The sequence below is a fragment of the Haliaeetus albicilla genome, chromosome 13, assembly GCF_947461875.1.
Source record: "Haliaeetus albicilla chromosome 13, bHalAlb1.1, whole genome shotgun sequence".
NCBI lineage: Eukaryota > Metazoa > Chordata > Aves > Accipitriformes > Accipitridae > Haliaeetus > Haliaeetus albicilla.
Genome location: NC_091495.1, coordinates 16,145,224 through 16,169,426, shown reverse-complemented (window position 1 = coordinate 16,169,426; position 24,203 = coordinate 16,145,224). Strand labels below are relative to the sequence as shown.

At 36.9% G+C, this 24,203-nt stretch overlaps 1 protein-coding gene across 11 annotated transcripts in view; it reads left to right on the top strand.

The window, feature by feature from the left end:
- Positions 1 to 24,203, top strand: part of THADA (THADA armadillo repeat containing) — a 171,601-nt gene that overhangs the window by 26,625 nt on the left and 120,773 nt on the right. For all 11 annotated transcript variants that reach the window (XR_011327475.1, XM_069800252.1, XM_069800256.1 and 8 more), the window contains 5 exons: positions 1,133 to 1,242; positions 9,492 to 9,624; positions 12,549 to 12,662; positions 13,797 to 13,919; positions 14,616 to 14,707. Coding sequence is in view for 10 of the 11 variants with exons in the window: in XM_069800252.1 (XP_069656353.1) it covers positions 1,133 to 1,242; positions 9,492 to 9,624; positions 12,549 to 12,662; positions 13,797 to 13,919; positions 14,616 to 14,707 (572 nt within the window). In the remaining variant the exon portion in view is untranslated. The remainder of the gene's footprint in view (positions 1 to 1,132; positions 1,243 to 9,491; positions 9,625 to 12,548; positions 12,663 to 13,796; positions 13,920 to 14,615; positions 14,708 to 24,203) is intronic.

Genomic DNA, 24,203 nt, shown 5'->3' with positions numbered 1-24,203 from the left:
GGTTATAGCTGCAGGAAATAGTAAGTAGACTTAGTGTCCAATTTTATTTTTTTTAATTATTGTAATCTCATTGCATGGGTAATATGAATTACTTAACAGTAGGGTGGAAAACCATATAGCTAGATATGACATTAACTTCTCTGACATCTTATTTACTTGTCAGACTATTAAAGTATGTTATTTTATAAACAACACAATAAGCAGAATTTTAGAAGAAACTTGACATGATTTTATGCTTGGTTTTATGTAAAAGCTTTGAAGAACCTTCTGCTGAAGAAGTCTTAGGAAATACTCCTGAAGAAAATTTTGCATAATAGAATTAAGTATATGCGATGTGTTTTAAACAAATTATATTGGAAGTTTGACTTAGATGTTGAAAGTTGATGAAAATTAGAAAAAAAAAAGTAAAAAAGCAGTCCTTTTTGTAGAAAGAGATTGTGTGGAATTGTAAGCTTCCAAACAGCTTTAAAAACTTGGTATCCTAGTAGATCTCTAGAAAGTAACTGTTGGTGAAAGTTTAATTATAGCATTTAGCTTTTTGAGACTTTTAAATGTATCTCTCATTACTACATACATATATTTCTTTATTTTAAAATTGTTTCTAGTAGTCAAAGCAATTATGCAGAATCCTAGAGCCTCAAAAATAGCTAAGGTAGATTTGTTTCCCTTTGGCACAATTTTTGAAGTTTTAATTTATCTTTTTCAGATATTTTTGTAGATGTTTGTTTCTGCTGTTATGAGTTAGTAGATATTTTCTTTGGGATTTTAGGTAAGGGTGAAGGCAAACAAGAAGCATTCTATGTTTGTTTCCTTTGCAAATCATAGTTGTCCCTTTCTCTTAAAATCTGAGTGTGTTCCTCTTGGACAAATAGCTAATTTTATGTCCTTTATTTTTTTGGCCTTTTTTAAGGACTTAGCACTATCCCTTTAACCTGAAAATTTGAGTATAATATTTGTTATCCTTAAAGTAAGGGATTTTTTTATGATAGGAGTTATAGTTGCTTTTTGCTTTTGCTAGTCAACTTTCCAACCAGGGGAAAGATTGCTGCTTTTAATAGCAGAAGTATCTTGCATATATAAATGAATTGTCTATATATAATTTCAAATAGCATTTTTTTTCTTTCTTTTTTAGGTTAAAAATATTGGGGATTACTTTAAACATCATCTGCTGCAATCGAGGCACAGGGGTGCATTTGAATTGGCATACGCTGGCTTTGTGCAACTTACGGAAATGCTTTCCAGGTAGAAGATGGGCAACTTACTATGTTTTTAATATAATAGTTTTACCAAACTCTAGCATCGATCCTGGAACTGACTGTGCAAGCAAATACTTGATTTCATGTGGATTTTATTTGAGTTTAGTGTAGGCATGATTATGACATTAGTTACATGATGTCTGTGACTTGGACTATGGTACTTATGGTTAGAGATGGTGCTTAGGCATTGAAAGATGATACAGACATTTAATGCTTGCTGTATTTTTCTCCATTTCTGGTGTGTTAGTTTACTGAACAGCTCTCAAAACCTCTTGGGAAAAGTAGGAGTGTAGAATTCTTTCCCCCCCCTTCCCCAGCCCTTTATTAAAATGAATGCCAGACTTTTTGTTTCAGCCAGGATGTCTTCCTGGAAACTTGTCACTGAGTTGTGTATTCTGACTTTTGGAAGACTACCTGGCAGTGCATCACAAAATGTGATATGCGATCTTTTTAACTTTTTTTTCTTTCCCCTTGTAACTTTATACTTTCTTAGAAAAACTAAATGAGCAGAATTGTCCTGAGGTCTGGACAAGAGCGCTGGAATTTCCATTACATGCTTAGTTACCTATTTCAAGTGTTGGTAATGTTTCTTTGTGATATATAGTGATTATATCATATCCAGTTTTGAATAAGACATACCAAAATCTGACTTCGTGGGTTTTGGTGGTTTTTTTTAAATGTAGTTTTTTTGAAAGACCAGTCAAATTTTCTATTTGAAGTACATGTATTTTCACACCAATGCCAGATTAAGTAACCAATGTTCCTCTTTTGCCCCAAGTGGGCCAGTTTGAGGCACTGATCTGTTTCTTGTTTATTTTGGGGTGTGTGGAGGAAGGAAAAAGGGGTAGTTTTGTTTATTTTGTTGTTGTTGTTGGGGTTTTTTGTTTGTTTTTTTTGTTTTTTTTTTTAAAGTAAAAATAAATCTAGTGATGAAAACAGTTTTGGTGTTTTTAGTACAGGCCAGCTGCCTGACCAGGTTCACAGTGTGTCTCGTGGGACAGTTTTCCCAACAGAACTGAGGGTTTGGTCTCTAGTATGGGAAGTCAGTGGGGTAGCTACATATAGGTACCAGCACTGCTGCAGAAATTGGTGTTTGACACGTTCTGGCCTTCATTCTGTATGCCAGTGAGATGTTAAAGCGTAAGCGATGGTTCTGTCGGTACTTTATTTCCTTTTATACGCTAGCAATCTGAGACATTTTAAATCAGCCTGAGTAGTTTGTTGAGAGCTCACACAACCTTATTTTACACTTGATTATTTACTTAAAAAGGAAAACAAGAAACTGATGTGTGATAGTGTTCTTGCTTATCTTTTTGCCTGTCTATATACATTGTGTAAATGTGTTCTTTTTCTATACTATGAAAACTTGGTTCAGCAAGTTTTAAGGTAATGTATCAGATGATAGCCCAGTGGTACCCTTTTGTGCTGGCTTCTTATAAACTTCCCTGCTGGGCTAGATCTTTTCTATTTTCAGTGCTGTGAGTATTGAGAGAGCAGCTCCTACAGTGAGTGAGAAGAAGCTTGCCAAGATGAGTGACTGGAAACTTACTAACACGGACAACAGTTGAGGTGGTCCTACTTATCTGGGCAACTTCCTAGAGAAGTTGTTATATTGTCACATCAGTTAGTGAATCTAATTTGAATGGGTTACAGAGCAGAGATTTTATACTTTTGATTTTTCCAAGTCAAGTACAAAACATTGTTCGCTGTCTGCTGCATACTTCTGGTTGCTGTTTATAGATACACACTATGCACTATTTCATTCAGTCTCCTGAATTGGATACTGCACTTGCAATAGTCCTTTTTTTAAATTAAAAAAAATAAAAATAACCCCCACTCCAACAGCAAAATCCTTCATTCTTTTCAGTGCTTCTCTTGCAGACCTCTGATGTCATAACTCAAGATTTTCTGTATTGTTGTCTAAACTTAGTTTTGTATGTGAAACTTGCTTTTTTCCAAAGGCAGAAATAAGTTCAGATAACAAAATATTAACAAGTTAAGGCACTGGTCTTCTTTTGAGACATACAGTGACAAATCAAAACACATTGTGTCAAAAGCTGTTATTTTCATGTCAGGCAGCATTTCTTTGAACATTCGTTAAATTAATATAGAATTCCAAATAAAATAAGCTGTTAACAGTATAGAATGCATAGAAACAATTGCTGAATATTAAAGAATGTTATCCCTAGGTATGTTGGATGTGAATATAAATGTGTTGATGTAAAAAAAATTCCATGGTTAAGTTGTGAAATATACTTTAGTTTCAAAGGATTTATTCCTCCCATCAGATTGAAGAGAGTCTGGCCATCAGAGTAATACTGTGTAAAAAAAAAGCCAAAAAAACAAAAACCAAAAAAAACCCCCCAAAACCCACCCAAACCTTTTACTACCACCAGCCTTTTTGAGGGGAGAAACGGGGTGATCCAAACAGGTACAGCCTTATTAGCCTCTCAATATGTAGGACTATCTAGAACAAACTTTATAGGAAAGGCAAACTAAACAGCAGGAGATATGGAAAAGATATAAAACATTCTGTCAGTTCATAGTGGACTCCTTACATGACAGAGTAGCTCTTTTTCTTCGATTTTCAGTTTTTAAATTTCTTTTAAAATTTGAGGCAAATAGAGTAGAACAAATCTACCCAGACTTCAGAGAGGTTCCTGATGTTTGTTCCCTTTCTCTTTTTCTGCCATTGTATTTAATGGAGCACAATCCACTTATGAGCAGCTCTATATTATGTTGTAAAATGAAGAGCCAAGCCCAGGACAACTCTGCTTCTCTGGAAATTATTAAAACATTAAGCAGTATGTATGTATCATTTAAAAAAAAAAAAAAAAGCGCTTATATTTAAGTAATTTTCCTCTTCTGAATTAAGTTGTCCGAAACAGTTTTTTGATGGTACATACTGCTTGGTATTTTTAAACCTAAGGCTTTTCAAGTAGAGCAAGCATTCCTTTGGCAAAAGCCAGTTTACAAGAACCAGAGAGCAGCGCTGTGGAAATACATTTGTTTCAATGAAAGAAGAAAAGAACATGTTTGCCAGGAAATACAGGTCTCAAGGCTAATATTTGTATTTAAAATGAAGGAGAAAGGAGTCTGATACCAGAATAGTTAAAGCCTCTTTGGTTTGGTACTCCTGGGATACGAGGAGTATCTTGGGACTCTTCAGAACGGGCGAGTCTCTCGGTGAATGCAGTTGCCCTGCAGGTCTGTTGATTGTTCCGGAGGCTTTCCATTTAGCCTGCTACAGCTGAGGAGCTCCACTCTGCAAGTAAATCCAAACTGGCCTACCTTTCTCCATAGCTGCCGGGCTCACGGACAGTCTTGAAGCGTGTGTACCAGAATCTATATTAAATTACTGCTGCATCCACAAATACCAGAGGAGAAAGCCTTTGTCTGGGCCACTTTATAGTGATATACAGCTTAAACATGATACCTTGTTGAACAGAATTGAACTCAAGACCTACAGAAGCATCCTTGACACTGTTAATTCATTCTAAGACCCAGTGAAAAATCTGTCACTAAGACTGCCAAATCCCTTTCCCATGGTTTTATGAAAGACTCCAGTTGCATATGGTCCTTCACTTTTATAGCCAAATATTTTCCTAAAACTATATGCTGGAATATTTACCATCTGAGCTTGCTTTTAGCTATACAACCCTTAAATACCAGTCTTTATAAGAACCAAGAGTAGACCTCTTTCTAGACAGAGCAATGGTATTCAGACCTGAGTTAGCGGTGAAAGAAAAATCTTTCCTCCACAGAGGTTTCTTGTGAACCTGCTGAAATTTGATCTCCGTCTTGACATTTGGATGTAAATTGCTGAGTCTGCTCTAAGTATGCAAGTTATCATTCCTGCTTTTCCTTGTTCATATTTCTTCTGGGGGTGTAATGTTCCCTTTGTCATGCCTGCTTAATATTGTCTGTGGCTGCACCTTCAGAAAACCATACAGTTACAAAATAAGCAGTGTTAATTTCAATGAAACAAGCAGTGGTTTTTTTTTTTTTTTAAAAAATATGTTCCTGTCATAGGCCCTGAGAAATTACAAATGCTCATTTGGTCTGATAACGTGGTGGTTAGGGAAGGTACCTGGAAGCCTCTGGGCATCTGTTTTAAACTTCAATCTCCTGTAATCCTTGTAAATACCCAAACAATTTCTCTGTTACAGATGGTGTTTTGCCTGTTTTGCTTCTATTATATTTGGTGAAACTTTTCTGAGAGATCAAGTAGAACATAAAGATTTCTGGAAATCTCAAAATTGTGGTGTTCCACACCTATGGCTGTAGTGCTTTGCTTCACTAAAGTTGCAGAATGCAAGGGGAAGGTTTAGGAAGAGTTATGTCATACAGCCCAATGTGTTTATTTCAGAATAATGTATTTTGAACATTTTTAAATGTTCAAATTGGAGCTTAAATTTAAGTCAGTGAACACAATTTTATGTATATGCAGCAAGTTAGGACCATATCATACAGTTTTCTGGAAAACAGTAATGATAAAGAAAAAACCCATTTTGGTTTTACAAATGTTTAATCCATTATCAGTGGAAATTATTCATCTGTACCTAGTCAGTGTCAGATCTTCTGTAATATTTCTATTGGGGAACTGGGAGTAGACCCTCCTAATTCTTTGCAGTAAACTCTGCTGCTGACTCATTTAGTTGCTCTGAGGTGACTCTAACTCTTTGCTTTCCCAGGCCCCTACAGTCTGCTAGGAAGACTTCTTGTAAAAGTTAAAATTTAAAAATAATTGATGGACTTCATAGTGAAATGTACTAGAATTATCACTAACTTCTCAGCAAAAGTGTAATCACAGATGTGAAGGAAAGAGTCTAAAATGGAGAGAAATAAACTGGGGTGAGGGTGGAAAGCTGTTCTTATGTATTGTGATGCTTGTAGGGTTGGGAAGAACACTATATAATGAAGTACAAGACAAAATGTTAAGGCACTGCTCAGTTTGAAGATATGTTAATTTTTAACTCTGTTCATATTCTTCCCCCCACCCCCCTTTGTTTTTTCCCCTACTTGGTGAAAGAGAGATATAGGGGTAATGATACTGTCTCTATGAAATTCTGAGGCCACCCAAGGTTCTCTCTGCTCTGCTTTACTGCTAGAGAAGCCTCAAAACAGCACCCTTCTCAATGCACCTATATAATTTGGAAAGTTTTGCTTCATTTAGAGCAGATGCTATGAAAACGAGGATGCAAGCGGAAGGACTTCGTCGTTTCAGAGTTGTTCTCAAAAGTAGACATTTTCTAGGGTGATTTACACCTTGAATGTGTTTCTGAGGCTAGATTCTTGTCTCCTTATTTGTCTGAGAAGTGCTGGGGCAGTATGGAGACTACCTTTATAAAGACTAGGAATCACATTACATATGTGAAAATAATAATACTACAGGTCTATTGAGAGAGGAAAATGGTGAAAGAAAACCCCTTTTTCCCCAGGTAGGGACTGATTACAGTGATTGGAAACACTGAATTCTGGATATACCCATGTATAAAAAGTGCTTCTGGTCATGTGAAGTTTATGCCACAAACCACTGACATCCAGGAAGGCCAAATCCAAGATCAACCCTGTGTTCTAAACACGCCATTAATTTGGGATAGGAGAAAATACAGCCATATGAGTTAGGGAGAGGGGTTTAGCTTTAACTTTGGATTGCCAGGCTTTTTGTACTCATTGATACTGACCACAGAAAGGGCTTTTTGGGCACGTATGAAATTGTTAAAACTGGTAGACGGACAGACAGAAATTTCGAAAAACACTTACTGTACTGCATCTTAAGTAATTTGTGTATCAAGTTACTGTGTTATATTTTAATTATCAACATTATTTGTTTGATCTGGTAAAAATAATTACTCTTTCATTCTGGAAAATGACATTTGAGCTTGAGACCACCATTTTTACATTGTAAAGCTTCATTTATTCTTAAAATTCAGGGCCACCGGCTTCTTAAGACAATATTCTTCTTGCCAGACCATAAGGAGATGGAGCTGCCAAATTTAAGGGAGTAGTCATCTCCATTGCAAAGTCAATAGTCTCTAATGTTTCTAACTTTTTAAAGCAATAACTCTTTCGCCTTTTAAAAAAAAAAAAAAAGTGCCTTAGTGGGTGACTGAACAAGGTAGAATTACTTGTGGCAAGATCAAAGCAATACAGTTTTAAGGGAGTCTGAAGTTTATTGGATTTCAGAGTGTTTCTCCTCTTTCTACTACTACTGAAAGGGAAAAACCCCCTCAGTTTACTTAAGAATAAAATATTCAGTATGCTACGTAGCAACTTTTAAATATTTCCTTAATGCTTTACTTTGTGGTGTTCTGCACGATAGCAGATGTGAATATGTCTCGTGGGATATTTGTTTTACTACTAAGATAACATACTGAAGAGAGATGGGCGCTGTTCTTTGCATGCCTAAACTAAGACATTTAAATTCTGCTTAGCGAAGGAGGTAAGACCAGCTGCAGACATGATCAGCAGTAGCAGCTTTTGCAGTACATGTTGATGTGGGTGAAGAGAACTGCAAAGTAGAGTCTAGCTGCAGAGACCCACAGAGGAGATCCATGAGAAGTTTTGCGTGGTCTCAACCCTAGAATTCCATCCTCCTTGTGTACCCAAAAGTGAGAAAGGAACATGTCCTGAAAGTAAGCAGGGGAAGCTAATTGTCAGCAACAGAAAAAGTCAAAGAAAAGAGAACTTGCCATTGATTTCCAGAGTAATTTGATTGCTTCTGTCACATGCTTGGGGCAGGAAGCGCCTTTTTTGATGCTGTGGTATGAGATGACATACCCCTTGTGAAGCCATGTTTCTCCTGCATTCTGGACTGATGATATGCATGCTGGGTGCTGTTTTGAAGAGGTGTTGCCCTTAAAAAATGGGGAGAAGGCCTGGCAGCAGCGTAGGATTTCCACCACAGGTTTCCTAAGGGAATTACTGAAGAGTAAGAAGTCTGCTGTGTCTTTTGCTGACCTGTCTGGCACTTCTTGTGACCTCTGTTTTCTGCATGACTAATTTTCTGTTTATTTTGTAAAAGAAGGAAAGGAGGGATTCACTACAGATTAAAGCCTCATTTGTTGTTCAGTGTCAGGTTTTTAGCCTGCCTAAATTCTTGCTTTAATGAGAGGAGGGTAAAGGAGATGGTAGATGTAGACCTTCCATTGGATTTTGGCTTTCACATCAGTACCTACTGCCTTTTAGCTTTTCTTTTAAATTCTTTATTGCAGTCACCTAGGTAGAAAACTTGACTGTAGTCTTACTGTAAGGTCTCAGTACTTAATCATGAATTTAATTATAGTTTATATTTTTAGGTAAGGCAAGTCCTGCATGGCTGAGATAATTGCAGTTGTATTGACCACAGTGATTAATTCTTTCCTCTACTCTGAATCATGTGTCAAAACAGCGTGACAGGTTTTAATAACAACATCCTATTAATAGAAATTTTCGTAACGATGAATGATCCTTTTGGAACATTGACGTAAGATTAAAGAGCTGGTCTTGCACGCTGGATATGGTATATTTCATTGAACTGATCAGCACCAGCAATTGAAGTAGATTTTACTTCTCCTTGTCCTTGGAAGTTCTTTGCTTTCAGGCAATACTGTGTTTTATAACTGCAGAAGAAGAGTATTTAATGATAGGATCACAATTCAGGTGCTTCATCAAAAGTTTGACTGATGTAGTATTTTAAAAAGAGCAGTATGTCTTGTTTTTTATTCCTTCTACTGCTTGGAGATTTGCAGGAGTAGTTACATAATACATACTTACTGTGAGGGGCTTCAGTTTTGTTTTGTATGGCTTTAAACATAATTGTATATGTTAGTTAATGTAAGGGTCATGCATCAGCTACTGTGTGACAACAAAGATATAAATTTGTAGTGTGTCACTTCCTACACAGTGACTGATGTGCATATGTCTTTGTTTTCTGCTCCAGAACAGGATGATAGTTCTTGGCAGAAGAGAACAGTTGCAGTGCTGAAGCACAGAATCCTGTTTTCTGTTGAGTGAAATATCTTTTCCTAGTGGCACTTAATAAATATGGTTAATACAATTTGTACCAACATTGGAAAAATGTACAATTATTTTTTTAATTTCTGTCTTCTTTCTTAAAAAAATCTGCATAAATGCTTGGAGATGTTCACATATAGTAAGAAATATTCCGTAAGGTCACTAAACACTTTCTTTGACTCTGTCCTAGTTTCTTATGTATTTGTTTCATGTTTCTTATGTATTTGTTTCATGTAGATGTAACAGTGAGAGTCTGCGCAAGATGCCAGCGCAGTGGCTAAGCGGTGTGTTAGAAGAAATTAAATCTTGTGATCCTTCGTCTACACTATGTGCAACCAGACGTAGTGCAGGAATTCCATTCTACATACAGGTACCAACTAATGTTATTAACTCTGACTTAATTTTTTTTTTTAATGTCCTTTCTGGTGAATACACGTATGTATTTATTTATTTTTCTTACTTCAACCCCTCTTGATTAAAAACAGTTACTTGTCTTTATACAGACTTTTATTGCCTTTGTGCAACCAAGTTGTCACATGTTAATTAAACCGCGTTTGATGCTGTTTAGCGCTGCAGTTCTATTGACTCTTGAGATTTTTGGCTTGAGGTAGATTCAGATAGCATTTCAAAAGACTGAGCTTAGGCTCTGTGTGGCCACTGTAATAATCCTGGCAAATTCATAAATTAATTCACAGATTAAGTAAGGCTCTGTTAACCATGTAACTTTGTGCTTCTTCTGTGTGAAGTGGGAGAGTGGTAAAATATGAACAGACCATCATAGAATTGTAAAATGGTGGCCTAGAAAATACTACAAAGAACTTAGGAAGTCCACTCAACAGTAATAAAGCAGAATCAAGTAAGAGAGTCACACTAACTGGTGTTGACTGACAGTCTTCGGTGCAGTGAATGAGTAGGTTACTGAAGGCTTATATCCATGAGCGTGGGGCCATGCTCCCGCAGTCTTCCTGCTCCCCATGTTACCATCAGCTACACACGTCCCAGTCTCCAGCTTCTGCCAAGTTCAGAACTGAGGGCTGATTGGCTGGCTGGCAGTGTTTTGTCTCTGCTCGAAGTACTACCCCCTACTGAGTGTGTCACAGTAGTATGCAGCAGCTCATCTGCATCCTTGTGGGGTCAGTCACTGCAGAGTTGGCCCTGCAGATTACATTTATCCTGCTTCCATTCCTTTGCTCCTTAAAGCGGCCATGATTGCCTTCCCCTAAATTAATCTCCATCATTTTAACGTTCAACCAGTTTTCTAAGACAGGAGTCCAAGATTAACTACACAATTTATAACTTTCTCCATTCACTGAAGTATAGTCTCAAGCATGTTCCAAGAATCCAAGGGACTGCTGGGAGCAAGCTCTCCCTGCCAAAATAATTCATCTTGCTTGTTTTCCAGTTCAAGTTTGCCCTGAGAAAGTTGAGGCAGCCTGCTTCTGTCCGATCTCTCTTATGTCAGTTACAGCCTGCTCCTGGCTTTGCTAGATGCATGTGTGCTAGGCAGCAGAGATCAGAAGTAGGGCATTGGTTTTAGAGACATTTCTCCTTTTCAGTTTCAGCGGATACAGCTATAAAAAGGAAAGATCTTTAAGTTGTCTGCAGAATTAATTTGGTGATTTCATGTCTTCTGGTTTCCCCATTCACACCAGAGTTTGAATCCAGTGGGCATTCGCTAGCATTAATCCTGAGAATGTGAAAAAACAAACATGTTTCAATCAATTTTTCATGTAAAAAGTTACACTGCCTAATGTAAAGACTAGGTGGACCCAACGGTACCCCATTGCAGTAAACGTGTGTAGTCTGCAGTTGGCCTACATTACTGAGTCCATACGGCAAAGCTTGCTGTGAGCCATAGCTGTTTGGATAAACAGGTCAGATGCTTCTAGTTTGACAGCTCTGGAAGAGTACAAAGTTAGCCTAGTCAATTAATGAGTAGGTTTGAAGTGAACTTTGCGATTAGTCCGAAATAATTATTTTCAAATTGTAATTTTGTAAAGAGAGGCAATAGTGTTCTTTGGGAGTAGTTCTGAATGTGCCCGTAGCACTCAGTGAAAAGAATTAAGCCTTAAATAGCATGTCGCATTTAAATGATAAAAATGCAAGTTGTAATGCATATCCTAACGGTACTATAATAAGGTTATTTTATAAATGCACAAAATCGAGACTCAGTGTGGTCTCTTTGCCATCTGCTTCTTGTGACATTTATTCTTGTTCCACTAAACCACATCTGTTTTAATGATAATATGTAATTTTTAAGGTTATGAGCATTTTAAATGAGCTATTTAAAATAGAAATATTACTACCTAATAGTACAAAGGTGCAGCTCCAATTAGTGGGTGAGGAAATGGTGGGAAAATACTAGTTACAGCTTTAACATTTTTAGGATATGAAATTTTAGTCTTCAGTTCATTCTCCTGTATTTTATACTTCATGAATACTTTTTTCCCCCTTCTCTGTTTCTTCCAGTGTTAAAGGTACCGATAAACTGACAGTGACTACTTCTGAGTTTCTGCCTAACCTCTATACTTCATTTGGCTTACAGTTCATCGATTTGGTTGTTCTTATTGTAAAATGCTATTAAATATCTTGTTTGAACTGATGCTGAACTCTGGGCCCCAAAACACAAATGGATAATCATTTTTTTATTAGAAGTAAGGGATTTATGATTATCCATTTGTACTAAGTTGGACAAATTCAACAAGAGCTACTAGACAGAGGGGGAAAGACTGTTTTAACTCCAGTCCTGAATTTTAGAGGACTAAATTAGAGTATTTTCATCTCAGTTGAATGTCCTACCCATTGAACTACTATTTGGATATGGATGCATCTCTTTTCTCCTTTTAAAAAAGTGCTGCTTGTTTTATCCTGTTTTGCAAACCAGGATTTATTCTTTGGCCAGCTTATGTCATCTTAAATATGTATGTTAAACTGAAAAAAAAGTCTGTTCGAGGACATGTAAGTATGTGTAATATGGCAGATACTTTCGCTGTAATAAATACAATGATTTTTTTTTTTTGGTGGGTGATAAATTATTATTCGTCATATACAAGCAAATCTTCTTAGGCAGATGGATAGTGTATAAGCAAAGTTTCCTTACTGAAACATTGCATGCTAAGAGGCTTTGAACAAAACTAAGAGGTAAAACTGAAACTTTTTGCAATTTTTTCTTTAGTCCTTGTGTATGGTCAGTAGCTAGGCTGTGTAATATGGTAAATACAGGAACGTATGGCAGAACTGGTAGTAAAGAAAAATGGCTAGAAACACCTGATTTTTTTTTTTAACTTTCTGTAGGCTTTGTTAGCTTCAGAACCAAAGAAGAGCAAAACAGATTTGCTGAAAATGACAATGAAAGAATTGATATCTTTGGCTGCACCTTTGAATGAATCACCAAGTGTAATTCCACAGGTAAAAAAATACAGCCTCTCATCAGAAGGCAACTGTCAAAAAAGTGTTTGTGTTACTTCAAACAGTTAAGGAAATTTGTGTGTGTTTTTAATAAGGATATTTTGTTTTTATTATCTATAGCTAGATTTTAAAATGTGTTTGCATGTGCAGAAGTTATGAAGTCACTAGAATTTGCAAGTGCATAAGATACTAAAAAATGGATTGGGTGTAATTTCATAGTTTTTTTTTCTAGTACAGCAAATACAGTCACGTTAATTTCGAATTTGTATGATCACATTTCTGCCTGTAGTATACTTCTAAATAAATAGATGAGTAATTTCCTTTTTACAAGAAAATTAACAAGAAAGCATTTGTTTACATTTAGAGTAAATAAATTAGTTGCATAAATCATATAATTACGCAGTAAAATACTACATGAAAAGTGATTTTATGCATACTCACTAACTTATAAACTTAAATATATACATTTGGAATGCATTTTACTTTAAAGTCAAGATCTTTATCTTCAAAATGTTGTTATCAAATACTTAATCTTTCTGTTTGTAAGTGCAAGCCATAATTTGTTGACAGTACATAGAAGTATGTTCTAATGGCTCTGCCAGATCTTCTGCTGGTATAAATTTATGTAGCCTTGTCAAAGTCTCTGAAGCTACACATATTACCACCTTCCCCTACAGAGAGTAGAGAAATATCAGAAAATGCTTCATATAGTGAAGGAAGCTTGACTGTCAGTTTTAGCTTAATATTGTCCTCATGTGAGTTGTAGTTTATTTTTTCTCACAGTATCTACAGCATGTCAAGAATGTTGGAAAAGATGGTTCTAAATTTTGAAAGTTATTTTTACAGCCATGATAAACTAAGGAAAAAAGAATGCTGGCCTTCACTTGCAGTGCCTGGGCTGTACTTGTTAGAGGAATATATTTTTAAACTGTAGCTGTTCTTAACAGTGTTTACTGCTGCTCCGTTTTAGTGTATGTTTTTAATAGCAGTATTCTTGTATTTAATATGGAAATAAAGTGGTGTAAATGTGCATAGGGATTATTTTTATTTCACATGTTCACTGTTGTAATTAACATACATTAAGATATTTTCCAATGAATATATATTTTTCTTATATTTCTTCTACCCCCACAGGTTCATGCTTTAAATATCCTTCGGGCACTGTTTAGGGATACACGTTTAGGTGAAAACATCATGCCTTATGTTGCAGATGGAATACAAGTAGCAATTCTAGGTTTTACATCACCTGTCTGGGCAGTAAGTTAATTCTTAATTTTGCCTCTCTAATTTAACAGGATAGAGTGGTAATGTTCAGTGAAGCTTTGGTCATGTTTATAAATGGCAGTACTATGATTTCCTGAATGTTACATGGTGTAATATATTAAGGTATGATAAAGAATAATGTAGCCCTGCAAAAAAGCCATAGTTTTGGTCATGTTTTTTGGTTTTGTTTCATTTTTCTGTAATGTGAAGCACTGATATTGACAAAAAGTAGGGACAAAGATTGCCTTATAGATAAAAATGTATCTGGCTGTTAAATTTTGAGTCAGTGCACCTAGATAGGAAGGAGTGCATTTACATTCATTCTCACTGTTACTTTGCTTTTCAGTGAAAGATAGTATTCCATATGGTATATTAAGGTAGAACATTTTGTGACCTGCCATGTATAAGGGTGAATATTTTGAACCACTATAAATCTGGATGTATTCCTTATATTAAAGATGGGCATCTCCAAAAAATCCAAACTTTTTATTAGTGCCATCTTGATTAAGAGGAAAGGTGCTCTGAATTAATTGTTTCAATGTGCTAACCTCTGAACAGTAGGCATGCTCTGTCCTTCACTCAGCTGTTCTTCTTTTCAACTGTACATTAGTGGCTGTATTTAAAAAAAATATTAGTACATTTCAAAGGGATTTTTAAAACATAGTTCATGTTCTTTTCTTTTTCCTTTAGGTAAGAAATTCATCTACACTTCTTTTTAGTGCTCTGATTACAAGAATTTTTGGGGTTAAAAGAGGGAAAGATGAAAATTCAAAAAAAAATAGGTAAGCTTCACTTGATACCAGTTGTAAGTTTGCAAAACATAACCTTAGCCAACAACAGTTTGAAAATGTTGCTTGCTTTATGGATATATTTGAATCATGATGTTAGAAAAACATCTAGCTTAGCTTAAACTGTGCTGCCAGGAAATAAGTGGTAAGGCCAAAAATATCTGCTGTTAAGCACTGAGAGTTAATTTGTACTCGCGTGCAGTTTCACAGAAGGGGAATGTTGCTGAGAGGTTTTGGTAGCAGTGGCTCTTTCAAATGCCCAGTCTCTCTTGTCACAAACTAGCCCTGTTGCTCTTGACAGCAAAGAGAGAGGGGTGAAGGACAAGAGAAGCAATGGTCTCACGTGTGTTCCCTTACCTCTAGAGCAGGCCTGGAGGTAATCTAACCTCTACTAATTTGAGATTTTTCCCTTTAGTCTTCTTACTCTAGAACACCCTGTCCCTCTTTCATGTCTCTTTCCTCCAAGCTCCAAAAAATGCAGCTTGCAAAGCTGCTTCTCTTCCAAGGGATTCTGCCCTTGAACTCTGTAGTCCTGCTCCTGATCCTCTACTGTTTCTCATGTAAAATCAGTTCTCCTCTGACTCTTAAAACTCCCCAGTCCTGAACATTCCTCTTTCTCTGCGCCCTCCAGTTAGTGCACAAGCACCCCTATGTTTTCTTTGGCCTTCAGCCCCTTCCTTTAGCTTCTGCAGCAAATGAAGCATGCCCATGCCCTGTGCTCTGTAGCTGAGGTTCCTGCTGTAGTAGGGGAAAATAACCCTGGATGCAGAATAAACTCATTTAAAAAATAGTCCTGGGTAAGTCTGTGGGGCCATAGAGTGGTCACACTATGGATATTATGGTAACCCTTTCACAATTTCCTAATGGATTTTCAAATCATGGACAAGGTATGCAATTTCTGAAAGAAGGCAATTGTTATGATTTACCCTCAAAATTTTATTATTTTTTTTTACTCGGTATACAGTGGTTCCTTAGTGTTGATCTATGTAGCTAATACAATTTTCATGCACATTATGAGAAACTGAATGTCCTGGGATGATGATAGTCTTTCGTCTTTTAGGTGATAGGTGCCATTTTAGCTGTTTGAAATAATATCAGGTGTCACTTGAAGAATTAGTCACTATGTATGTATGAATGTGAGGAAGAAATACAGGTGGGAGATTGGAGGAAGATTTCCCTTAGAAAATAACTGTTCCCCCAAAAATGATTTGAAATGTCACCTCCCCTACTGCATTAAATTATCCCTGCTTTGTCATAAACCCAAATCACTTCTTGCCCAAACCTGGAATTCACTCCCATAACCTTTGAAACCCAAACAGAGCAATAAAAAGTGTTTCTCACTTTTTGCCTTCTCATATAACAGCATTTAAAGTTGTTTTTTTAATTTTCATATTGAGCACTCACTGAAAGAGATATGTACCTCAGCTTTTTTTAAGTTTGTATCCTAGGGAAAAACTTCACACTAACTTCTGCAGTGGGAAGGCAAACTGACTTCTCAAATACATGCGGTGTGATGAGATATGTAACCTGAGATTTCTGTTTGTGAAGTTGCAGAAATTAATGCATTTGAGCATCTGTTGGGGATGGGAGATACCAGAATGAAGGAAAGTAAACTTTTATATAGTTGAAATGAATTAATGAAAAACAATGTTAACTTTTATGTAACCGGCACTGTAGACTTGCTTCTCTGAACCTTCCCGTTTACCATAATTTCTTTGTAGCCATTTTGACCAAAAGATGTTAAAGCTGGGCTGACTTCTTTTTCTTCATCTATTCATTTAGCAATTTTGCATTAAATGTTGTATGTAGTCAGTCCTACTGTTTCCCACATACAGTCGTCAATACCACGAAACAGGGAATGGGAAAACTTCTAAAGACAGACCAGTGAGACAGGAGGTATGAAAACAGATGTAGAGATTTTATTTCAAGTTTATGACTCCTATCTCTGCAGGAGATACTGGTTTAGAAGGAGAATGATGTAGAGGTTGTTTGGCTATTTTGTTCATAAAGCTTCTTCCTCTGAACCCCGCCGGTGGGTTTGGGGTAGGTTGTGTTTCGGAAGAGCTCTGTGTTTCAGTGGTTTGGCACCACGAGGTGTCACCGTTGCTGCACAGCTCCCTGCAGTCACATCCCTGGGGTGCAGCTACACTTGGTCGCTTCTCTTCCGGAGCTCTAAACTTGTTTTGTTTAGTGTTTTGCCAGAACAGAGTTCATATAGTAAAGTAATTTTCCCCCCCCCACTTCTAAATCTGGCAGTTTATTTCAAAAGCACTAGCATTTTAGCAACTTGCATTTATAGGAGCTTGTGTGAAAGTCATCCGGGTTCTGTTGCCTGCAGGATGTTCTGTTTGCAGTAAGTGGCAGCCTGTCTGTGGACAGAGACCAACTCTCTGATGCTGCCATTAGGACTTTGCATAGGTTTCCAGTTTGCCTAATTTTAGATTAGGGGTTTAAATCTGTCTCTTCTGGGCCAGTGGGGAGTTACCTTATTGCTGGGCTATTCTGGGCATCTTGTCCAAAAAAGGATGGAACCAGAAAAGTTGTTTTCTCAAGAAGAGTTCCTATGAAACTGATACAGTTGGGATGGTGGAGAGTTTGTGTAGATTTCCAGAAGAAAGCTTTGTTGGAACAGTACTGGTAACTTACCTCCACTGCTGTGTTTCTTTAACATACTTTGTGTTATGTTTCCCTTTCTTTCTCTTATCTCCACTAAAAATTCACATATAGCATCCTTTACACAACAATTATAGGCCTGTCATGTGTTTTGCTGCTTTTAGTCTGCTGATGTTATGTTCCGTTCCCTATTTATGTTAATTTTGTACATTATAATTGCCATGCACCTAGGGAGTTTACGTAGTGGCAACACAGTGATGGTCCATTATTTGAAGGTCTTGATCAGTTGTGAAGCATTGGACTGAATGACTGAATGAACTACAACCTATGTCTGATCAGCAACCTGATTTAATTTGGTTTTTTTCCAGGCATATGTAAAAGAAAGATGGGTTTGGGTTCTTGTTTTGATTTCTGGTGGGAGGTTTTTTGGTTTTGTTTTATTTTTACCTCTAAACATCCCTTTGTTGTTTTGGGTTGTTTGCAGTTGAACAACTGTGTGAAAGGGCCCTTTCACTCTGTGACAAAGAGAGTGAGAAGATGCCTAACTCTGCTGACAGACATTTTAAGTTACATCTGCAGTGGCCTTGCCTACTGGAGAGTAGAGGCAGGAAAGCATGTTGAGCTGGGCTTTGTGGTCATTGAAAGGGTATTAGGAAGGTCAGCCAGAACTGTCTGTCTCAATCTGAGGACAAGGCAATACTAGATTATGCTAGAAAAGGTCCGTTCTCTGAAAACTTGGTCTGCAGTTTGAGGAGACATGGGTCGAAGGAATTAACAACTACACATCATGGCTCCCAGTGCTCGGTTGTGCTGGTTCAGTTGTCGGTGGGGCTCTGCTTTGGGTCGTCTGCAATGTTTGCATCAGCAGCTGTATTGGTACAACTGTGGAGTGGAGAACTGGGACAGTGAAGGAGAGAGATTTCTTGAGCAGAACTCTGGGCTGATGCCAAACTTCACTCTTAAGGGTTTGCTGGAAACTTGAAGGGACTACTCTACATCATGCTCTACAGGAGATGCAATCATATTCTGTTTTCATTAAATATTGATGCATCTTTTTAATTTTAGCATGGGCAAGTAAATAATGAATTGGAAAATTAATACTTGAAAAATAACAAATGTGTGCAGCTCTTGCAAGTAGAAGAGAGAGAAGTTGTGTGAAGACTGTTTACAGTGGTCCATGCAACTATACAGGTTGAACTTTCTAGTGAAAAGAAAGAAACAGAAATTTTCTCTGGGTTCTCTCTTTCTGAGAAAGCCTGTATCAAAACTTGTGCTGCTGCTGTAAGTGTGTGTGTTTGTGTGTATATATATGGACATGGGTGTGTATTTGCCTAAATGATACTTTGATTTCCAGGTATTGACAGTTTAAAAATGGTCCTGTTAACACTCACCTGTAGGGGGGGTTGGTTTAGTTTAGTTTTTGTATACTTCATTTGGGAATATAATTTTCTTAAATGTTATGATAATTTCAAATCTACAAGACTTGGTGTGAAATTCTAGCCACATAAATACAAAGTAGTGAGGAAGGCTTACAAAGGAGTCTTTGCAATTAGCCTGTTTCTGTTTGGTTACAGAAAGTGTGCTCTGCATGGGTACACCACAGTGTGCTTTAGAGAAAATAATCACCCCTTCTCTAAGCCCTTCACAGCACAGGTAATTATGTTAGTTTAGCCAGTCCCTTCATACTTGGAGGATGCTAGGTCTGTATCCTAATTTGCCTAGCTAGCATGCTATCAGCTGTGACCTGTTCCCCAGCCCCACTGCCATTCAGCACTTGCTTCTGTGCTGGGGGTGCCAGGGCTGCACTGGGGCCTGACCTCGGCCCATCAGCGCCTCTGGAGAGGGGGCTGCCATGGCCCTGGCTGCTCTGGGAGCACCACTCTGAGGGGGATGTTGAAGACCTGAGTACTACACTTGGTTTAATGCAAATTAATTGAAGTAGGACTGAACGGCAGGGAGTTCTGTAGGCCAATGAGTTTTGCCTCTCATGTTTTGATTAAATAGCCCTTTCCAGTTTTCTTGTGCAGTGAATTTACAATGTAGACTTGCTGATTCCAGGTACTTTTCAAGAAGCTGGGGTGTGGTCTATGCTTAATAAATCTGTTGTTTTCACGTTTGGGTTTTGTTTTCCTGTTAGTGTTGCTACAGGTTGCAAATCATCTAAAGTAAATGTTTGCTATAGTTGATTGTAGGCTCCTGCATTCATCACATGAAAAATTAGGATGTCTTGAGATGAAGAGATTCTAAAAATAAAATGGAATATACATGGTGATAGTTAATGCAGATCTGTCGATGAAAGTCAAAATAACTTACATATAAAGTTAACTGAAATTAATTTTGAAATGTAATTAAATTTCTTATCAAAGAGGAATTCTCTTCTGCCCAAATGAGTTACAGTAGTAATAGTGATACTTTCACCCAAATTCTTACACACATGCATATATATATATGCCTATATATTGTCTGTATATGCACTATATATGCTTATATATAATACTGGACTACAGACCACTGGTCTGTATTGCAGTGCTATAACACACACACACACACATATATATATTAAAGACATTTTGGTCTGTAGTCCAATGCTAATTAAAGCTGCTATTGCTTGTTACTAGACATGACTCTTATCAAATACCTGGTATTTCTGGCTTTTATTATTTTATTTTTTTTTTTTAAAGGATGAGCATGATCAGAAATTCTTTCAGGCAATTTGCCATTTGACTTAGGACAAGCTTTAGTCTTTACAGTAATAAAAAAGTATCATCCTGGCTTGTTTGAAAATGGATTGAGTTGGAATATATGTTGCAATGTCCTCAGAAAGAATAACCAATGGCCTCAGGTAGAGGCTGGGGTTAAAAGAAAGGATGGGGTTGGGGAGAATTCCCTTAGCTTCTCACCTTGGTGGAGGAGGTTCCAGGAAGCAAAAACTTCAACTCTTTGATTAAAATCAGTTTTTAAAGCAAGGCTGAAATGGTCCAGTGCAACCTGGTGATTTTTACACGAAATAACTGGTGTATATATGTATATATTTGTGTTTTGGGAAGGGGGGAACTCCTATGTATTTAGACTCTAGTGAAGGGAAAATCTGTATGCAGAAAAATACTTAGCTGTCAACACACATTATCTGTGGAGTAAATAGTCATGCTGTTAGGAAACTGAGTAGGAATGCTGCCATGTTGTCAATGTTGGTTTAGATATATTTGAAAAGAAAGGACCAAATTTAATTGCCATCTACGTAGTACTTCTTGAAGTCTGTTTTCATTGATAGCTGTAAATATTGATGACTATCAATAACTTCAAGCAGTTGGAAAGGAGAAACTTATCTTTCTAATTGTAATAACATGAAAACTATGTAGATATGAACAAGTTTTGAAGATGCACTACTGGCTGTGAGGCATCAACATGCATGACTGCCCTCTGTGTGCTTTGTTTTTATTGCAAGTTGAGTGTTCAGCACTTCTCAGTAAGTGGTTGCTTGCAGACTTGAAGGTCACTGAGTAAAACCAAATTAACTTTTAAAAAGCCTGAGTTGATTTTTTTGTCTCCTAAATTGACATGTACTTTTTCTTTAACTTTAAAGTTTTGTATGAATACTAAGGTTTTTAACACCATAAATAATTGCATTTTACACTGTGAAGGGTTAGAGGAAGACACTGCAAATTGAATGTTCTAATGCAAACCTCTCTTTTCATAATATTGTCCCTAAATTAAGTGAAGCTGGGATTATGTTCCTTTTCACTAAACCACTCTAGAGCTGTAGCTCTAAGTACATTAAATACATCATAAGTACATGATTCCTGTTGAATGTTTCACATCTGGCAGGCTAACACTCCCAATACTTGTAACTGAACAGCTGAAAAGTCTGTCTTGCATCAATGATGTTTTGTCAGTCTTAACAGCAACTTCATTAGACATTTGCAGTGCATCATACTGGGCTCAGATAGGACTTCTGAGATGGGTCTGTGTTGCCCCCAGAGGAGTGGCCAGTACTATTTTGGGATAAGCTGAAAGAAACTTTGGTGGTACTAATGTGGTCAAGCTGTAATGGCACATCAGTGTTGTAAAATTGGATAGCCCTTAGGAGAGTTTCACTAGAGGTGATACTCAGATTGACTGTAGCCCATAAACGCTCAATGCTGACTTGGAGACACACCAGTGGCAGAAGTCCTGTGTGCCAGTTAAGGTACAGCTACATGCAAGAGGATGCTGACTGCAGTGATGGGTCTGCAGGAAGGGCAGTGGTGAGGCAGCAGAGTGTGCTAAGCTGCTTGTGCCAGCTCCAGCAGGGAAACACAAGTACAGCTTGATTAACAAAACTGGCTTCTGAGCTCTGTACCTCTTGGACCACATACTGTGGAGGGAAGGGTTGGGATTGCTTTATCTTGGATCTCATTAGTGATTCCCTAGTGGATTTTCTCTGGCAACCTTAGTCTGTTGCAGCTTTTCAGTTGAAATACTGGATCAGTGACAGTGAGGTTTCACAAGATGACTGAGCCATTTAAATGCTTCTGGTTCTTTTTCCTCTAGCTGCTTCTGTGCCACATTTTGCAGCCTGTTCCCTCCATGCCACCTTAGTTCCAGTGAATGCTTGCAAAGTAGTTATTAAGGATTTGGTGCAGTACATTGTCTTGTGAGGGGGTTGTTTTTGTTAAAAAGAAATCCCTCCCCCTTCTGTCTGCCAAAAATAGGCCACATTTATTTTGCTCAACTTTTTTGTTTTTAATGCTCTGGCTCTTTTTTTTTTTTATTGACTTTGACAGATTTAGAAGACTTAATCTCAGAACTGTCTCAAGAAAACATGCGAAAGTTCAGGCTGACTCATAATCATTACGGCTTTTACTGATTAATAGTTCAATAACAATATGTTTGTTTAAACATGATTTTGAACAGGTTTCCTATTTCTAAGTGCCTTTATAATAGGAATAATGATGATAAGGTGCTATTAACTTGTAAATTGAAGGTAAAATTCATGAAGGTCATGTACAGAAACAGACACAAATTGAAAACAAGCTCCTAAAGAAATCTGTTTCCCTCTGTGTCACGACTTCAATTATTCTGTTTTACAAGCCTAATCTAAAATTATCTAAAATCCCCTGTAGCAGAAAATATGGACTGTTCTCCTTGAGGTTGAGGATGCTCTGTGTGTATATGATTTCTGCTGATTTTAGGAATACAATGTGTGTATCTGAAATGCCTAAAATCTACAGAACCATTTTTACTTCCAAAATTTTATCTTGTGTATACAGAGTCAGAAAAACGTTAACCCACATAAATACTAGTGAAATCTTTGTGGCCCAAACGCATGCTTAAAGCACTGGTGTGCAAATGTGTATCTGTGCTCTCCTGAACACGGAGGATCTTCATAACATGCTGTCTTAAGTCAGAGCCAGAAAATAGGAAGGTGAACACAGTAAAGTGACCTGAATCAAAGTTCACCCAAAGTGAAACCTCCTAAAAATACATGTGCGGGCCTGAGGTAACTTCAGTCCATTCGTTTTAAATAAATTAGGGGCATAATGTTAAATGTTTGTTTCTACTGAGTGAGTAAAATACATTCAGTGAAACAAAAATTACTGTAAACCTAACCACATGAGTAGGTAATTTAGTTTCTGCTGTAGTGATAAAAGTTTTCATTAATATGAATTGATAAAATTATTGTTTTGCTTCATGCATAACGTACACATCCCTTATTCGTTTAACTTCGCCATACTAAGTAAAAAGGAGTTACTCTTTACAGAATACTTCCAGACAGAGAGGAAAGTATGTGGGCTGTTTGGAGGTAAAATTCACAATGCTAAATTTGTGGCAAGAGATTAAAGATAATAGTTATATAGGCAGTGGTTGAATAGAGTTCTTGGAGACTTTCTAAACATATATACATATATCTTAGTTTTATTTATATGTGTGTGTATACACACATATATATGTACATACACACGTGCACACTCATGCATATACACAGTTCAACTTTCTAAAAAAGTTTGCTAAAAATAACTTTTATATGTAAAATATTTTATTTTTAAAAATACATTTTATATATAGTTTTATATACATGCATATATACAGACATGTTTGTGTACGTTTATCAAAGTTGAATGTTGATTAATGTGTTGATACAGGTACCAGGTTGTATCTGTGATGTTGGGTTTAAGTGATGGTCCCCTATTTATATTCTGAGCCCATTGTATGCTTACTTTCTAGTGTAGCAACAAAAGTGCTCTTGGAGAAGGACTTCACAGGTTATTTTAGAGAACTGTGTGTTGCATAATTATTCCTCAAAGTCACACTTCTCCTGAAGTATTTGTTCTACACAGGTGCTCTTTCCGTACCTGATTACACAAAGGGTATAATAAATAGCAAAACAAGAGGTATAAAGAAACTTGTACTTAAAAGAGATCAAAGCAAACCAGACCATGCAGTCCTTTGGAAGTCTTGGCTAGCTCTCTTGTAAATAAAAGTGCTTCTAAAGCAGAAGGTATTTAACTACTGTATTTATACAGGCCTTGATTGACAGTTCAGTTATTAACCTCATAAAAACACAGCAACGTAAATTAGTAAGAATGTTTATTCTAGCACTTCTATCTGAAGGAAAATGAAAACCAAGATATAGTGGCATATTCTTACTTCCTTTTAAGTATTTATTTTAGGGCTGTGTAGTATAAAAGAATGTTTTTTCAAGTCAGTGAACTTAAACTATTTTGCTTACTGTTCTGGGATTTAAGTATTTTCTAATTCCTAACAAAACAAATGTTAGATTTATTGAAGGTGCAAAGTCACCACATCTTTATTGAAGGTGCAAACCCCACATCTTTATAATGATTCTTTTTTCCTCTTCATAGTGTTTTTCATTTCATGTGGAGTAAAAATGAAATCT